Source organism: Canis lupus, chromosome 26, assembly GCF_011100685.1.
Source record: "Canis lupus familiaris isolate Mischka breed German Shepherd chromosome 26, alternate assembly UU_Cfam_GSD_1.0, whole genome shotgun sequence".
Taxonomy (NCBI): Eukaryota; Metazoa; Chordata; class Mammalia; order Carnivora; family Canidae; genus Canis; species Canis lupus.
Genome location: NC_049247.1, coordinates 20,585,631 through 20,602,516, shown reverse-complemented (window position 1 = coordinate 20,602,516; position 16,886 = coordinate 20,585,631). Strand labels below are relative to the sequence as shown.

The 16,886-nt window shown below is 51.4% G+C and overlaps 1 protein-coding gene and 1 long non-coding RNA gene across 2 annotated transcripts in view; one reads left to right on the top strand and one right to left on the bottom strand.

The window, feature by feature from the left end:
* Positions 1–2,399: 2,399 nt before the first annotated feature.
* On the bottom strand, positions 2,400–4,134 carry LOC102152804. Its single transcript, XR_005379338.1, has 2 exons — positions 3,934–4,134; positions 2,400–3,455 (listed from the first exon to the last, which is right to left on the bottom strand). It is a non-coding gene; the product is annotated as an uncharacterized LOC102152804 (long non-coding RNA).
* Positions 4,135–4,240: 106 nt separating this feature from the next.
* TFIP11 (tuftelin interacting protein 11) overlaps positions 4,241–16,886 on the top strand; it is a 14,758-nt gene continuing 2,112 nt past the window's right edge. The window contains 11 exon segments of the mRNA NM_001080108.1: positions 4,241–4,293; positions 5,978–6,195; positions 7,961–8,114; positions 8,417–8,573; positions 10,310–10,437; positions 11,999–12,151; positions 14,150–14,677; positions 14,781–14,887; positions 15,454–15,622; positions 15,956–16,199; positions 16,644–16,786. Of these exon segments, the coding sequence (NP_001073577.1) occupies positions 5,987–6,195; positions 7,961–8,114; positions 8,417–8,573; positions 10,310–10,437; positions 11,999–12,151; positions 14,150–14,677; positions 14,781–14,887; positions 15,454–15,622; positions 15,956–16,199; positions 16,644–16,786 (1,992 nt within the window). The 5' untranslated portion in view covers positions 4,241–4,293; positions 5,978–5,986.

The following is a 16,886-nucleotide window of genomic DNA, read 5'->3' as shown; positions in this document are numbered from 1 at the left end:
GGGAATCCTGTATTTTTTGCTTGCTAAACCTGGCAACCCTCAATAGGGCTGAACATGTCACTGATAGGCTATTAGGGAAATGGCAGTGTGTGACTTCCAGTGATGTGGCCTCAACCCTGTTTCTTTCTTGCTCTTTTTTTTTTTTTTTTTTAGAGAGAGAGAGGGTGTGAGCGGGGTAGGGGCAGAGCGAGGGGGGGGGGAGAGAGAGAGAGAGAGAGAGAGAGAGAGGAGAATCTTAAACAGACTTCCTGCTGGGAAAGGAGCTCGACATGGGCCTCCATCTCAGGACCCTGAGACCATGACCTGAGCTGAAACCAAGAGTCAGATGCTTAACCAACTGAGCCACCCCGGCTCCCCTGCCTTGTCTCTTAGTCACTCATTGTGGGGGAATCCAGTCATATGTCATGAGGACACTCAGTAGCCGTAGGTAGAGGTTCACATGGCAGGTTCCCGATGCCTCCTACCAACAAACAGCCGACACCAGCCCACCAGCCAAGTGAGTGAATCACTTTGGAATCAGATCAGCCAGCCTGGGTCAAGCCTGCAGGTATGTGCAGTTCCAGTTGACATCTTGACTGCAACCCCAGGAGAGATCCCGAGTCGATACCAGCACCTGAGTCGGCAGCCAAGCTACTCTTGAATTCCTGCCCATGGAAATTGTGTGAGATAATTCTCACTGTTGCCCCAGGCTTCGAAGTTTGAAGGTCCTTGTTACTGTGCAATAGGTAATACCTAGGAGCTCCTGAGATATTTGTGAATGAGTGAATGAGCCAGTGAATGAATGAGTGAGGAAGGCTGTGGTTCCTCCCCTTCCCTGCCTGCTTGTGAGGGTGCTCGCCCCGCAGACGACACCCAGGTCTGCGGATCCTGCCAGCTTCGCTATCAGAATAGTCTTCACAAACTCATGAAAGATAAGTAAGGTATCGACCATCTGTATGGAACATTTCAAGGGAAACCAGATTTGCGAATCTCAGCTCATCTGGATTTCCAACTCTTCCCAGTTCAGGACACGCTCTATATTTTTGTGACAAAATTTGAACTAAGAATAAGCCTTGTGCAACTGTGTAATGTCACCGTCCTAGAAAAGGTACTTGTGCTGGACTTTAAATATATCAGCCTTGAAATGCCACTTGCAGATTGTTTCTATGGTACCAACCTATTTAAAGTTGTAACTAAGGAAAGGATTTTGTCCCCTCCAAATCTTTCAAAGGTGATATGGAAACAGTGCCGTACGGATGGCATAGGCCGTGTGAGGGGGTGATAGGACCGTGGACTCAGGTAGCAGAAACTATGGGGAGGTTTATGGAATTCAAGAGCTGGTGTATGCAGAAGGTTTAGCTTCGGGACCCCAAACAGACAGGCATCACAATGTACATCTTAGCTCAGGTAAGTTGGCAGAAACGGTGGGGGTGCCCCCGGCATGGTGCAGCAGAGAAGGCACCCGCCTGGAAGTCTAAGGTCCTGCATTCAGGCCTGGCTCTGTCCTTAAACTGCTGTGTAGCCTGTGAACGCCCCTCGTGGTTCAGTCTTCTCCACTGCTTCATCTGGCGAGTGTTGGGGCCCTGTCGGGCTCCTGCTGAGGAGCCCTGTTGCCTGGCAACCCCTTCTTGGTTATCTCCATGTCTGAGCACCACATTGGGAATCTAGACACGGGCCTGGTGTCCCCAAGGCCCAAAGCCAGCGTTTCTCTGGGCAGTGGTAGATCATGATGTGCGGGTATGAAATCAGGAATCTAAACCTCTGGTTGCCTCTCCCCTTGCTTTTCTGGAGACTGGGCATTTGAACCCAGAAATCCTGAGAAACCAGTGAACTTTGAGCCCCTTTTACGCAGTCGGGCCCATCCGTGTAGGGGTGTGAGGTTGGGTCTTTCAAATGAAAACAGCCTTAAGCATTTACCAAGGTCTTACTGGTCTTGCTATGACCAGCAGCTTTAATGTATGTATTAGCTGCCTGTCTTGTCTTGTGGCCTGAAAACACTCCTTTTAGAGCACTAGTGTCATTATCCCCATTTTGCAGTTGGGGAAACTGAGGTGCAGTGAGGTGAAGCTACCTTCCCCCATCCCACATCAAGGAAGGAGCAAAGTGATTCGGATCTCTGAGGTCTTACTTTAGTAACTTCATTAAAAAAAAAAAAAAAAAAATTCTAGGGGGCTCCAGGGTGGCTCAGTCAGTTAAGCATCTAATGTAGGCTCAGGTCATGATCTCAGGGTCCTGGGATTGAGCCATGTGTCAGGCTTTATGCTCGGGGGAGAGTCTGCTTCTTCTCCCTTTGCCCTCTCCCCTTCCCCCTGCATTCATGCTCACTCATTCAAATAAATAAATAAATCTTAAAACAAAAATATCTAGGTACAAAGAGAACCTTTTTTCCCCCCTTAATAACTTGAGACTAAGTTGCCTACTTGATGCCCTATCACTCCCCTAAATACTTTAATATTTCCAGCAAAGACATTTTCCAGCGTAACCACAGGACGGCCATCAGAATCAGAAAATGAACACGGACACATCACTACCATGGAACTTCAGACCGCATTTAAATTTTGCCAGTTATCCCCATAACTTCGTTTACAGCAAAAAGGTCCAATTCAGAATCAGGTGTTGCGTTTACCGGTCATGTCTCCTTCGCCTTCTTCAGTCTGGAGCACTTCCAGGGTCTGTCTTTGACTTACATGCCTTGGGCACTCTTGAAGATCACAGGCCAGCTGTTTGGCAGAACATGTCTTTATTTGGGCTTGTCTCCAGTATCCTAGTGATTCTGTCCCAGGTATGCATCTTTGACAGGAATATCACGGGGGTGGTGCTACGACCTTCTCAGGACATCCTATCGCACAGTACATGAGGTCCACTTGCCCCGTTGTTGGGGATGCACAGCCTGATCCTGCGCTCAGAGCCTGTACTCCTAGTGACCCCTAGTGACCCCACCGTCCCCAGAGGCCCCTTCTCCAGAAGCCACGTGGAGGGTCCATCTGGTGAAGCAGATCCACTAGCATCAGCCCCTCGTGATCTGAGTAACTGCTGCTCCATGAAGTCAGCTGTAGAGCTGGAGAGAGAGCTACAGAGAAGCCAAGCGAGCTTCTATCTTTGGCTCTGGCCTATCACCAGATGCCTATACATTTCCAGGCCCAGACTCAACACGGTCTATCTGGTCTCCTTGTTTTTCCTCCCTCTGCTCCCTGGTGGAGCTTCTCCTCTGTTAGACTCTCTTCCCCTCCTGCCCTCTCTTCTATGAAACCTCACTTTCTAACATCTTTCCTGACTACACACTGTGTGTCGGCCTCGGTGACACACGTCAGTGGGGACGCAGAGACCACGGGAGTCACAGCGCGTGTTTCGAGAAGCTGGCAGTCGCTTGCCTTCCTGTGGGTTCTGGTTTCATTCACAACGGCGGGAAGTTGGATCCAGATCTTTGACTAAGAGCCGGGTGCGCTCCGTGTATTCTTAACAACTGCCGCTTGCACCTTTTCATCATAGGAAGGAGAGAGAAAGAACGTGAGCGAAGACTAGGGGCTGACACGCCTAGGCAGCCCTGTGCTTGCACATTTCATCTCCCCGGATCCTCAACCATTTTGCAGAAGAGGAAAGCGAGGCTTCCAGAGGCGCAGGGACTAGGGGGGCCCCGGGCCCGGGTGCTTGCGGGGTGCAGAGGCAGCCGCCACTCCCCGGGCGGCCCGAAGCCCTTGAGCCTCGGCCCGCGGGGCTCCGCACGGTCCTATCAATCGGTGAAGGAATGAAGGTCTCGACCACGGGCTGGGGGGCGGTTCCCGGAGGGAGCGCGTGGGGCCCTGGTCCGCCCGTCCCTGCGCTCTCAAGCTCCGCGCCCACCGCGGTGCTCGGCCAGGGGCCCCGACGGCACCCGAGACCTTGCTCCCGCCGGCAGCCTGGCCCCGCGCCCCGCGCCCCCCGCCCCGCGCCCCGCGGCCGCCCGCTGGCCCTCACCGCTGCCCCGTGCGCCAGTCCTCTAGCCCCTTTTACGCAGTCGAGTCTCAGACTGGCGGCGGGGTCCCCGCGGGCCGGGCGCGGCACGGAGGTCGGGGAGGTCGGGGAGGAGGTCGGGGAGGTCGGGGAGGTCCGGCAGCGCGCCCGCCGCCATCCGAGGCCCTGGAAGCCCCGCCTCCTCCCTCGCACTCGGCCCCGCCCCGTTGGAGCCCGGGACGCGCTCGCCCGTCGCGGCCGTGACGAAGAGCGCCCCGCGCCCGCCCCCGCCCCCTTGTACGTCATTTCCGGCGCGCCGCCGCGGGCACATCCGGGCTCCTGGCCTCCGGCCGGTAGCTGCGCTTGGACCCGGGACCTGCGGAGGTGAGCGGGGCGGGGGTGCGGGCAGCGGTGGGGCGTCCCCGCCGGCGGGCGTGAGTGCGGGGGACGCAGCCCCTCCGCGCAGCCTGCTCCAAGCCTGCTTTCGAGCGCCGTCGGCGCGGAACCGAGGCCCGGTGCTGCCCCTGGCTCGTCCGCCCCGCGCGGGCTCTTCGGGGGCCCGGGGAGGCCGAGGCGCTGCGGAGCCCCGAGTGCTCGGGGGCGCTTCCCTTCTGTGCGCCCCGCCAGCGTGGCGGGGGTGCAGTGAGCCGGGGAGCCTGGGGACTAGCGCCCGGACGCGCCGGCCCCCGCGAAGGCTGCTTGCCGCCCGCGGCTGTGGTGACGCCGCGACGCCGCCGCCGACCCGCCGGAGCTGGGGTTTCAGCAGTCCTCCCCGAGGTCCCCTCCCCAACCTACTGATAGTGGCGGTGAGGAACCTGATCTGGGGCTACCGTAACAGCCCTTGCTCCCGGAGCGTTTTTACTCTGAGCTTAGTATTTTAAATTTTTTAAGAAATACTTATTTGAGAGAGAACGTGAAGCGGGGTGGGGAGGGGCCGAGCTGGAGCGGAAGAAGCAGAGTCCCCGCCGAGCAAGGACCCCGAGGTCTTGACCTGAGCTTAAGGCAGATGCTTATCCAGCTGGCCCACCCAAGCACCCCTGAGCTAAGCGTCTTTTAGGCACCACCTCGTTTAATCTGGCTCACAGGCATTCCCAGAGGGTGGGGGTAGAGTCAGCTGAATCTCATCACTCAGCTACCAGGAGCTGAAATCTCTGTTAAGGTAGGGTTTATGCCTTCAGAAGAAGTTCATGTTTTGGGAGGAAAACTTTTAAGTCTTAGGGTCTCACCAAGTAATATACTTCAGGAAGCGTGTTCTAAAAACCATCACTCCCGGTGGTGAACCGCCAAGGGTCCAGATATAGTAACTCTTTCCTCATATTTAGTTGTTGTTGATCCTTCGTTTTGACTCCAGAGTAACTACATTTTTTTGTGAGATTGTAAAAGTACCATTGAAGTTACAACTAATTTAAGAAGAATGGGAGAAGGCCAGTTAGAAGCCTCAAATCTTCCAGCAAACATCTGGCATTCTGAGGTGACAGTGTCCGTGACAGGCGAGCCACCCAGTGCTGTAGAAGAAGAAAAAGAAACAGCTGAAGAACCGGAAAAAGAAGTCCTCCCAGACATCGTAGAGCCACTCTCCATTCTAGATGTGCTGAGGATCTCTGCGGTTCTGGAAGATACTGCAGACCAGCTCTCTATTCTAAACTATATCATGCCAGTTCAGTATGAAAGAAAACAAAGTGTCATCATGGTATTAAAAAAAAAGGGGGGGGGGTTCCAGGAAGATGCCCACCCCGTTTCTGAGGCAGTAATAAGTAGAATAACATACCGAGTTATTTTTTTGTGGGTTATTTAGGTGTGAGTGTGTGTAAAGTTTTATGACCTTGACCAGGACAGGGAATCGCATATTGTTGGGACCAGTCTTTTGTCCCACCTGTTTAAATAGTGTTTGTTTTCTGAAATATGTTTTTAATGTCTGCCTTATTGAACTGTTAACAATGATTTTTAATCATTGGGACTTTGAGTGTGAGGAAGTTTGAAGGGAGTGAGGAGCAGGGACGGAAGCCTACTGCTGCTCTCCCCTCAGGACTTACCACAAACCACGTGCCTTTTTTATTCCTTTCTTTAGTGACCTGTCATGTCACTGTCCCACTTGTACCGGGATGGGGAAGGCCACATGGATGATGATGACGATGAGCGGGAGAACTTTGAGATCACCGACTGGGATCTCCAGAATGAATTTAACCCCAACCGGCAGCGCCACTGGCAGACCAAGGAAGAGGCCACCTATGGAGTGTGGGCAGAGAGAGATTCAGATGAAGAGAGGCCCAGCTTTGGAGGCAAACGGTACTGGCCAGCATGAGACTGCTTCCTCCTCGCTTTAGGGAAGATGGGGGGTGGTGGGAAGATAGCCCACTAAATATACCTTTCTCCTGGCCTTACCAAGTCCTGTAGCTACGATATAAGCTAGGGAGGCCCAGCTTCCTCTTTGGCCGGAGTGCTGCTCTTTTGCTGATTTAACCATCACTTCATGTTTAACGAGCAGTTATATGTACCATGTCGTATACTGCAGCCCCATTCCTTTCCTTCTGGGAGCCCAGACGCTAGAGCATGGAGACACATTAATTGACAGCTCATACGATGGAAGTTTATAACTGATTTAGGACCTGAGAGAGAGAGAGTTTGGCCTATTCTGGGAGGTGAGGGAAGATTTCTCTAGAGAAGTGACTTTTGAGTTTCTATTACAGCAGAAGGTAATGAGGGTGGTAGGAGAGGCACGGGTATGCAGAGGCTCCTGAGGGGAGGCGGTGGGTGTCCACAGGGGTACAGAAAGCTTTGCAGGCTGCGGTGAGGGAGGGAGAGGGGGCATAGTTTGAGAAGAGGTCTGTGGTAGAGCGGATGATGTGGGCTGCACTTACCTTTGGAGAAGACCTGTCAGTGTGCAGAGTTGACAGGGAGCTGCAGGGGAAGAGGAAACTCCATGAGGCAGGAGAGGAGGATTCAGGCCAGTAGTCGTCCTCCCCAGTGTGAGAGGTCATGTGTGCAGTGGCCACAGCTCACTTGACCAGAGCGTGTAGCGAGTTTGGCTTTGTCTCTGTGTTTCGTCTGTGGTTTGTAGGCTCTAGCCCATTGACACTGTGCGTTTTTCACAAAGGAGGCTGGGGAGAAAGTATGGAGGTCAGATCAAGTCCTCATCTGGCAAGGAAACCTAAAAGTGGGTGATAAATAGATCAGAGGTCAGGAATTAACATTCTCTATAACCATAAGATAGTACCTTGTTCTGCACTCTACGTGCTTGGTATCCTTCACCTTGTGAGAAAAGTAGCATCATTATCATTCCTTTTTTCAGATTAAAAAACTGAGGCCAAAAGCACATAACCAGGCTGTAAGAAACTGGGCCTGACTCCTGAGTCTGGGTCTCTACGGCCTAAGTTACATTGCATTGTTTAGGAAAAAATGCTACTGCCATGGGGATGGTTAGTGACAAGTTGGTCATTTTATAAAGGTAACCAGGAAATAGGACATTGTAAGGACTGTTCTTGTGACAGTTGTCAACATTGATACTCTCTATCTCAGAGTTAATTTCTTAGGTATTTTACTTTAGTTTTCATACGCAAATAAAGGTAATGAAGGTGAAACTTTTCTAAGAGTTTGACCAATAAAATTGTTAATATACTTTGCATTCATACAGTTTCTTTTATTGTGTTTGATGATGTTTATCTATCCGAAGTTCTTTCTTGCTTGATTTCTGTACTTGAAACACGGGGTCCAAAACAAATGATTTTAAAGTTAATTTTAAAACATGTAAAAGAGTTGCGTTATCACATCATAGTTTGCATGGTGTCCTTTCACTTTTGTTGAGACAAAATCAATACAGTGTGTAAGATCATATATTGCTGTTTTAATCAACCTTGCACTGACAGGTAACAATGTTACCGTGATCACAGGAAGTCAGATCTGAGGCGCTTTTGGTCTAAGTGAATAGGTTACTCTTGTAAAATGGATCCCTGGAGTTCCCCTCTCGGGGGATCTCAAGCCGGCAGAGTGTCCACAAGGGATCGCTGCAGAAGGCTTCCTTAAGGCCCCCTGGGGGCTGTGTGTTTGCCCACAGGGCCCGCGACTACTCTGCACCAGTCAACTTCATCAGCGCCGGTCTCAAGAAAGGGGCAGCAGAGGAGGCTGAGCTGGAAGATTCGGAAGATGAAGAGAAGCCTGTTAAACAGGATGACTTTCCTAAGGACTTCGGACCCAAGAAGTTAAAGACGGTAGCATCTTTGGCTCAGGCTTGTGACCTTTGAAATGTCTGTGGGAGGTCGTGGCAGTTCAGGCATCTCCTACAGGAAGAGGGGGGCGCTTGGTAGAAGCTGGTTATGTGGGTTTCTCCTCGTGGTAGTGGGTCCCTTCGGGGGGGCCATGCAACCTCTTTGCTGACACGTCGTGCAGCTCTGCTTTTGGTTCGTATGACCCTTTTCATGATGCTCTGCCAGGTCTTTTTCCCATCATCCAAGTTTGCTTTCTTAGGTTTTTCTTTTTCCATCAACTAAGCTTTGGGTTTTTTTCTGCTCAGGGTGGCAATTTTAAACCCAGCCAGAAAGGCTTTGCAGGAGGAACCAAGTCTTTCATGGATTTTGGCAGCTGGGAAAGACACACAAAAGGCATTGGACAGAAGCTTCTTCAGAAGATGGGCTACGTCCCTGGAAGGGGCCTGGGGAAGAACGCACAAGGTAGGGCACCAGCACCCTGCAGCCGAGCAGGAGGTTGGCAAGGCAGAGGAAGGAGGAACGGTCTGGGGAGTGGTTTGCTTTTTCTCTTTTTTGGAGGATGTGAACTCTGCAGCCTGGTTTGCCAGCACCAGACGGTTGTTCTCAGCTACCTGCTTTGTCACACTCAAAACACTTCCTCTGCAGAAAAAAAAGGCTTAGGCTTTTTTAGGAAAAGGCTCAAACAGGCTACAAACAAACAGGCTGCTTTCTTTGGCCTGTCCAGTGTTTCTTAAGAAATGAGCTTGTTGGGGATCCCTTGGGTGGCTCAGTGGTTTAGCGCCTGCCTTTGGCCCAGGGCGTGATCCTGGAGTCCCGGGATCGAGTCCCACGTCCGGCTTCCTGCATGGAGCCTGCTTCTCCCTCTGCCTTTGTCTCTGCCTCTTTCTCTGTCTCTCATGAGTAAATAATATCTTAAAAAAAAAAAAAAAAAAAAAAAAAGGAAAGAAAGAAATGAACTTGTTGCCAGTATTTTAAATAATTTTACATAAAGTTTTTGATTTGCCTGGCAGCAGTTGGTTTTAGCTGCCGAGGACGGTGCTCACGGCCTCTGGAAAGCAGCTTCCAGCATTCCCTGTTGGCTTTTGTCCTGGCACGCTTCACTTTACGGCAGTTTTCCTGGGCCCTGGAGGCAGAGGAGTCTAACCTTCCCTGCTCACAGTTATTTGTCCTTCAGGAGTAACAATGAAATGCTGTGTGTAGCCTGTTCAGCAGTAGAGACTGTAAACCTGGCTGAGCAGATCCCGCACTGGGGCCTCTGTTGGTGCTCAGCGGCCCAGCCTCCTGTCCCAGGCACTGTCCACACAGCTCTACTCACAAATCCCTGTTTCCTTGATACCAAAGCTACACAGACCATGCACTTGGGTTCTTCCTGCAGGACCTTGCTTTCTCTCTCCTTGATCTGTTTCCTGTGAGCAGTCACCAAGTGGATGTAAACAGTAGTAGTGTCAATAATCCAGATTCCACTCCCTGAGTATTTGCTCAGGTTACACCTGGGGTATGTGTTGAACATATCAGTTGTAGGGAAAGTCCAAGAACCTCTGTGGAGTCTGGAGGTGGTGACCTGGAATGAGCACGAGTGGACCGTCCTAATTCAAGATTGCCAAAGTACTAGCTGTAGGGGTGGGTAGGCAGTCTTTGTTGAAATGCTAATGTCTTGTCTCTAAACTCTTGGAACAAAAGTTATTTCCAAGGTTTATACTCACTACGAAGCAAGTGAAGTCTGGGAGACAGGAGCTACCAAGTGATACGAGGTCTCATACTGAATTGCCACTTTACCTCCCTTTATTCTGTGAGAGTCTGTAAATCACTTGTCTTTTTTTGTTTTTTGTTTTTTTAAAGATTTTATTTATTCATGAGAGACACAGGGCGAAGGAGAGGCAGAGACACACAGGCAGAGGGAGAAGCAGGCTCCATGCAGGGAGCCCAATGTGGGACTCCAAGAAGAATCCAAGTGTAAATGAAAACCTGTACTTAGACTATAAATAACCTAATGTCAGCAACCTGTCGTGTGGCCCATAAATGCTCAGAACTTTCACATCACATGGAAGCTGAAGTGTTGCAGGGGCAGAGGAGAGCTTGCCTTCCTGGGTTGTCACTCTGTGTCAGGACTAAGGAAGGGCAGTTCCACTGTGTGGCTTGTCCAAATGCAGGAATCGCTGTGACCTGAAGTTGTTTTCTCTTCTGCTGAACTTTATCAGGTATCATTAACCCGATCGAAGCGAAGCAGAGAAAGGGGAAAGGTGCCGTGGGAGCTTATGGCTCAGAACGCACCACTCAGTCCCTACAAGACTTCCCCGTGGTCGACTCAGAAGAAGAAGCAGAAGAGGTAACTGGGAATCAGGAGTCAGGGTGGCTGGGGCCTGAGCCACTTCAGACCGTGGCTGCTTAGTTCGTGTATCTGTTTGTCCGTCTGCCAGCCTTCAGGTGTTCATTGTACACCTCTGTGTCAGCCACTATGCTGGAGCGGGGCTGCCCTGTGAGGAAGGGTTGGGAGCCCGGGCCCCAAGCCAGGCAGTTGACAAGCAGCTGCAGGGTGGTAGTGAGCGCAGGGAGCGCTGAGACGTGCCAGCGAAGGAAGTAAGGGGGCAGTGGTAGTGAGGTACATAAATCAATAGAATGGCCAGGGAAGGCCCCTCGGGCCGGGAACCATCGGGGGATTTGTGGCAGAAGGCAGGAGGCATGGGGCAGTCTTGAGGCCAGAGGATGCTAAGTATGAAGCTTCGAGCCCAGAGAAGCTGTAGAGGATTCTGTGGCGGGACGGCTTCCATCTCTGTGTGGCAGGAGCCAACAGTGAGCTGAGTGTTGCTCTGCTCAGTGGCAGAAGGGGCCGCGCCCTCCTGACCACCATACTTTTTTCTCGTTTGCATTTATGAGGGAAAGCAGGAGGCTGCAGAGACACATATTGTCACTGTTCTTGTCACCAAGACTGTCCTTTTGCTGATGGCAGCAGAACTCTGATAGTGTGGGGGTGACTGCTGTGAGTCCAGCTCTGGGACCGCAGGTACCAGGCACACAGAAGTGAGTAGGTGAGCCAGGTGGGAGGCAGCGAGGAGTGGTGGGGCCTGAGGCCAACAGGTGGTTTCTCTTCAGCTCCAGGTGATTGTTGCTATAAATGTGGGCTTAGTGGTGCTAGATCTTTGGATTTTCCTGAAGTAGAAGTCCAGATTTTTTTTAGAGGGGGGAAAAAAAAGGAAACCAAGTCTTAAACCAGTGTGAGGAAAGCAGAAGGACAAGTGCACAACCCACTTCTGTGGGCCATAGCCTACCACTCTCAGCCTGAGTTTCCTTCTCTACTATAGATCTTCCTACGGAAACATTTTACAAACCCTGATTACAAAAGGTATCTTTGCCTTAAGACTTGGGTCTGCTTATCTGCCTTCATTTTAAAGTAGTACCAAGGTTTTGTGTACTTAAAATCTTTTATCATTTTCTAAGTTTTACATGAGGTGAATTTATTATTTATTTATTCATGAGAGGCAGAGACACAGGCAGAGGGAGAAGCAGGCTCCATGCAGGGAGCCCAACGTGGGACTCGATCCCAGGTCTCCAGGATCAGGCCCTGGGCGAAAGGTGGCCCTAAACCACTGAGCCACCCGGGCTGCCCCATGAGGTGAATTTAAAACTAGCATTGTGCTAGCCCATAGTAGCTACTCAGTAAGTGTGTCCTTCCAGTCTGGAGCACCTTCTTCCCCAACCTCCTCATGTCTAAGAGGGGCTAGGTGTCAGAGAGTCTCTAGAGACGGTTTTAGCATCACGCAGGCACACTGCTCTCACAGAACCTCGTGTGAATCTAAGACCACACCTCGTGAATGTGCATGGTCTCCGTGGCCCCACCTGCTGTAAAAAGTGGACTTTCTTGTTTGACCAATTACCTCCTTCTGCTTTAGGAGTTTCAGAAGGAGCTGAGCCAGTGGAGGAAAGACCCCAGTGGAAGCAAGAAGAAGCCCAAATACTCTTACAAGACAGTGGAAGAATTGAAGGCCAAGGGCAGGATCAGCAAGAAGCTTGCTGCCCCCCAGAAGGAGCTTTCTCAGGTCAAGGTATGGTCCTGATCCGGGACGGGCCCTGAGAAACATGTAATGCCACACGCAAGTCAGGTCAGTTACTGAACATTCTGTTGGGTCTTCCGTCTAGGCTCTTTTCTCACTGGGCAGTAGCATCCCCCTGTTCACTGCAGTCACATGTCCAGGGAGAGCTCTCGCATTCCTAGGGCTGGGCACTCTCCATGGCACCCCGGTGGTACACGAGATAGTGGCCCCTTCCTGAAGCGCAGGCAGTGAACTTTATAACATTTCTGTGATTAAAACCTCAGTATGAACATGGCTTTTAGTGAGTGTGTAATTCTAGAGAATGAAGTATCAGGTTATTTGGTCCTACTTGTGTTGCTAGACCTCAACTGTTTCTGGTTTGGTTTGTTTCTAGTAGTTTGTACATGAAGCTTTGTCTTTGTGTCAGATATTTTCTAAGGATAGATTCTTGGAAGTAGAATCACCAGGTTAAAAATAGGCTTTTTAAGGCTCTTGAGTCCTGGAAAGGGTGCACTCACTCGGTGACTAGGAGTGCAGGGGAGTGTTTTCACTTTTATTCATTTGGGGCATACCACCATGGAGTGTTTTCAGTTTTATTCATTTTTATTTTTATTTTTTTCAAATAAATTTTTTTTAAAGTATTTATTTATTCATGAGAGACACAGAGAAAGAGGCAGAGACACAGGCAGAGGGAGAAGCAGGCTCCGTGCAGGGAGCCCGACGTGGGACTTGATCCCGGGTCTCCAGGATCACATCCTGGGCTGAAGGCGGTGCTAAACTGCCGAGCCACCAGGGCTGCCCGTGTTTTCAGTTTTAAAAATTGATTAATTTTTCCACCACTGTTAGGTGCATTTAGTCCTCAGTTTTCCATTACTCCCCCTGAGTAGCCAGAGGACAAGGGTGACAGTTGTCTGTTGGAGTTTGGCACAGGACAGACTGTGTGTGTCACTGCAGGGTTTTCAGCAGTCAGGATGTTGTGCATCCCGTGCCCAGCAGGGAGGAGGGGTTAGACATCCAGCTGTGCAGGCCATAGCCAGAGGTTGGGAATCCATTGATCCAGACAGGGCCTGGGAAGTCTGTGTTGATTTTTCTCTAGCTGATTCTAACGTACGTGTTTCTTGGGTGACACTTCCAGGGCTGATAGAGAGTTGTGTCTCAGCATATTCAGTATACTTTATATTCCATTTTCCTCCGCCTTCTAGAAATGCTCCTTTCCTAGGTCTAATAACTGTTTTCTCATGGTTCATTTCATTTCTAAATGGAAAAACAACTGTTCATTATTATAGAGCAGTGTGTGGTCCTGTTTGGGGAGTCAGGAAACAGAGGCAAAAATATGCTTTTCGTCCCTTTCCATAGGTTACCAGCTTTGACACCTAAATGCACGTCCTTCTAGATCTCCTTTGCCTAAATATGCCTTTTTTATTTTTTTATTTTTATTTATTTATTTATTTCTTTTTTTTTTAATTTTTATTTATTTATGATAGTCACAGAGAGAGAAAGAGAGAGAGGCAGAGACACAGGCAGAGGGAGAAGCAGGCTCCATGCACTGGGAGCCCGACGTGGGATTCGATCCCGGGTCTCTAGGATCGCGCCCTGGGCCAAAGGCAGGCGCCCAACCGCTGCGCCACCCAGGGATCCCAAATATGCCTTTTTTAATACCAAAATGTGATGGTTTGAAGACATACACTGCTTTATTACTGGCTTCCACCAGTGCAGCCTCTACTCTGCCACAGAATGATTTTCTCCTCAGTTTAGTAGTCTGTACTCCAGTTTCACGGGTTTTCCTAGAAAGCTTTGTCCATCTCTATCTCCAGGGAGCAGTCTGGAACTGCTGACTGTCCACCCTCCTGTCAGTGCAGTGGGGCCCCCCTGCAGTAACCCCCCACCCCCTGGCTCTGACACAGCGTCACTTGTGTGCGCCGGCACTCTGTCCTCCTTCGGTCCAAGGCGTGCTGTCACGGGGCAGCGATGGCACACACTGACTCGGGCTCCCCCGCCACTTTCTCCCAGGTCATCGACATGACTGGCCGGGAGCAGAAGGTCTACTACAGCTACAGCCAGATCAGCCACAAGCACAATGTCCCTGATGATGGGCTGCCACTGCCGTCCCAGCAGCCACCGCAGCCTGGCAAAGAGGCCAAGGCGCCGGGCTTCGCCCTGCCTGAGCTGGAGCACAACCTGCAGCTGCTCATTGACCTCACAGAGCAGGAGATCATCCAGAGTGACCGGCAGCTGCAGTATGAACGGGACATGGTGGTCAACCTGTCGCACGAGCTGGAGAAGATGTCAGAGGTCCTGGAGCATGAGGAGCGGGTCATTGCCAACCTTAGCAAGGTCCTGGAGATGGTGGAGGAATGTGAGCGGCGCCTGCAGCCCTCCTGCAGCAACCCCCTCACCCTGGATGAGTGTGCCCGCATCTTTGAGACCCTGCAAGACAAGTACTACGAGGAGTACAGGATGTCTGACCGCGTGGACCTGGCTGTGGCCATTGTCTACCCACTCATGAAGGAGTACTTCAAGGAGTGGGACCCGCTGAAGGTGAGTGGCTAGTGAGAGGAGCCGCTGTGCTCCTGCCCTGCAGGTGTGACAGGGTGGTGGGTGCTGGCCCACGGTGCCGCATCACGGCCAGGTCTCTCCCCAGGACTGCGCTTACGGCACCCAGGTCATCTCCAGGTGGAAGACCCTCCTAGAGAACGACCAGCTCTTATCCCACGGCGGGCAGGACCTCTCGGCAGACGCCTTTCACAGGTACTCAGCCTGGGGCTCAGGAGAGAGATGCCGGGGAAGGCAGGGACTGGCCTTCCCACCCTGCGCCTGTCATGTGTCGGCCAGTGTTGTGCACATGCCAGGCTTGCCCTGGGAGTAAGGCTGACAGTGTCGGGCTTCAGAGAGTGGAAGAGGCAGGTGGAGGGTAAGGAAGCGGACGGACGAGGCCAGGGATGGAGGAGAGAGGGGATGCACACCTGTTTGGGTGGTGGGAGTAGTATGAAGCAGAGGTCTATGAAAGGAGGTGACCCACGAGGTGAGCTGTCAAGCTGTGCAGAGAGCTCCCAAAGGAAAGCAAGGCATCCCTGGGGACGGGAGCCCACAGCAACCCTGCCAGGCAGTGAGACCCACGCCCTGAGGTCAAGCAGGTGGCTGGGCAAGCAGGGACGAGTTAGGTGCAGCTCTGGGCACTGGGGACTGGCCTGGTGGTTTGCTGTGCTTGCATTTCCGTGCCTTTTTCTTTCTCGTTCTGGAGAGTGGGTGGCAGTGTACTGTCTGCTTTGAAACCTGTCTGTGCAGTTAGCCTGCCCTCTGCCTTTCTCCCACAGGCTGATATGGGAAGTCTGGATGCCTTTTGTTCGAAATATCGTCACCCAGTGGCAGCCAAGGAACTGTGACCCGATGGTGGACTTTTTGGATAGTTGGGTGCACATTATTCCTGTGTGGATCTTAGATAACATTCTGGACCAGCTCATCTTCCCTAAACTGCAGAAAGAGGTAGGGCCCCCAGGTCATGGGAACAGCTGGCAGCAGTAACGGGCATTTCTCTGCTCCCCCAGTGCTGTCAGAAGGCGTGGAATGAGAATCGGCTGACATGGTTACCGTCCTGTGGGTAATTCCAGCCCTTTTGTTGGCATTTCCCCCAGTTTCCCTACTTAAATGGGGAAGTTATTTTCTTGGTTTCTTCGTTTCGGAGATTCCATGCAGCTGCTGTGGGGATACTAGTTTGGTTGTGCAGAGGCCCGTGGGCCTTGGCCAGGAGAGTGCTAGGCATCCATGCTGTCGACTGCACAGTGCATCTGGAACTGGTTTGTCCCACGCCTCCTGCAGGTGGAAAACTGGAACCCACTGACAGACACCGTGCCCATCCACTCCTGGGTCCACCCGTGGCTGCCCCTTATGCAAGCACGCCTGGAACCACTCTATTCCCCCATCCGCAGCAAGCTTTCCAGTGCCCTGCAGAAGTGGCACCCCAGCGACTCCTCTGCCAAGCTCATCCTCCAGCCTTGGAAAGATGTCTTCACCCCTGGCTCCTGGGAAGCATTCATGGTCAAGAACATAGTGCCCAAACTAGGTAAGGGAATAGAGAAGAGGGTATTGCCCTGGTTTCTGTGGCCATCGGTGAGGATCCATGTTTCTTAAAACATGGCCCTGGGGCTCCATGAAAAATCTGAACACAGGATATTTCTCAATCCAAGAAGTGCCATATTGCTTAGAGGTGGAATATAAACATACCCAGGGTCCCTATGGCATCAACAGCCTCAGACTCCGCCAGCTTCTTGGTTCCTGGTCTGGTTTGGGTTTCTGGTAACATGCTAGGCATTAATGTTCTGAAATTTCTGTGCTATTTGTTTTTAAATATGTATTAGTTATTTCTGGATTATAGAAAGTGGTTTTTAAGAATTGCCATGTCAAGAGTTTAAAATTAACAGATATAAGGTTTAGTCCTGCGTCATCTGATGAGGATTTTGCTATGTGCTTCTGTGCCTTTGCTTTAGAAACCAGGCTTCTTTTGCAGGGATGTGTCTTGGGGAGTTAGTCATTAATCCCCACCAGCAGCACATGGATGCTTTTTACTGGGTCATCGACTGGGAAGGAATGATCTCCGTGTCCAGCCTTGTGGGGCTGCTTGAGAAACACTTCTTCCCCAAGTGGCTTCAGGTATACCCTGCTGTGTTTTTGGAGGGGGTTGGTGGGATGGAGGCAGGGAGGATTCGCTTGCTTTTCTGCCAAGGTCTGCCTGTAGGAGCTTGATCCTTGG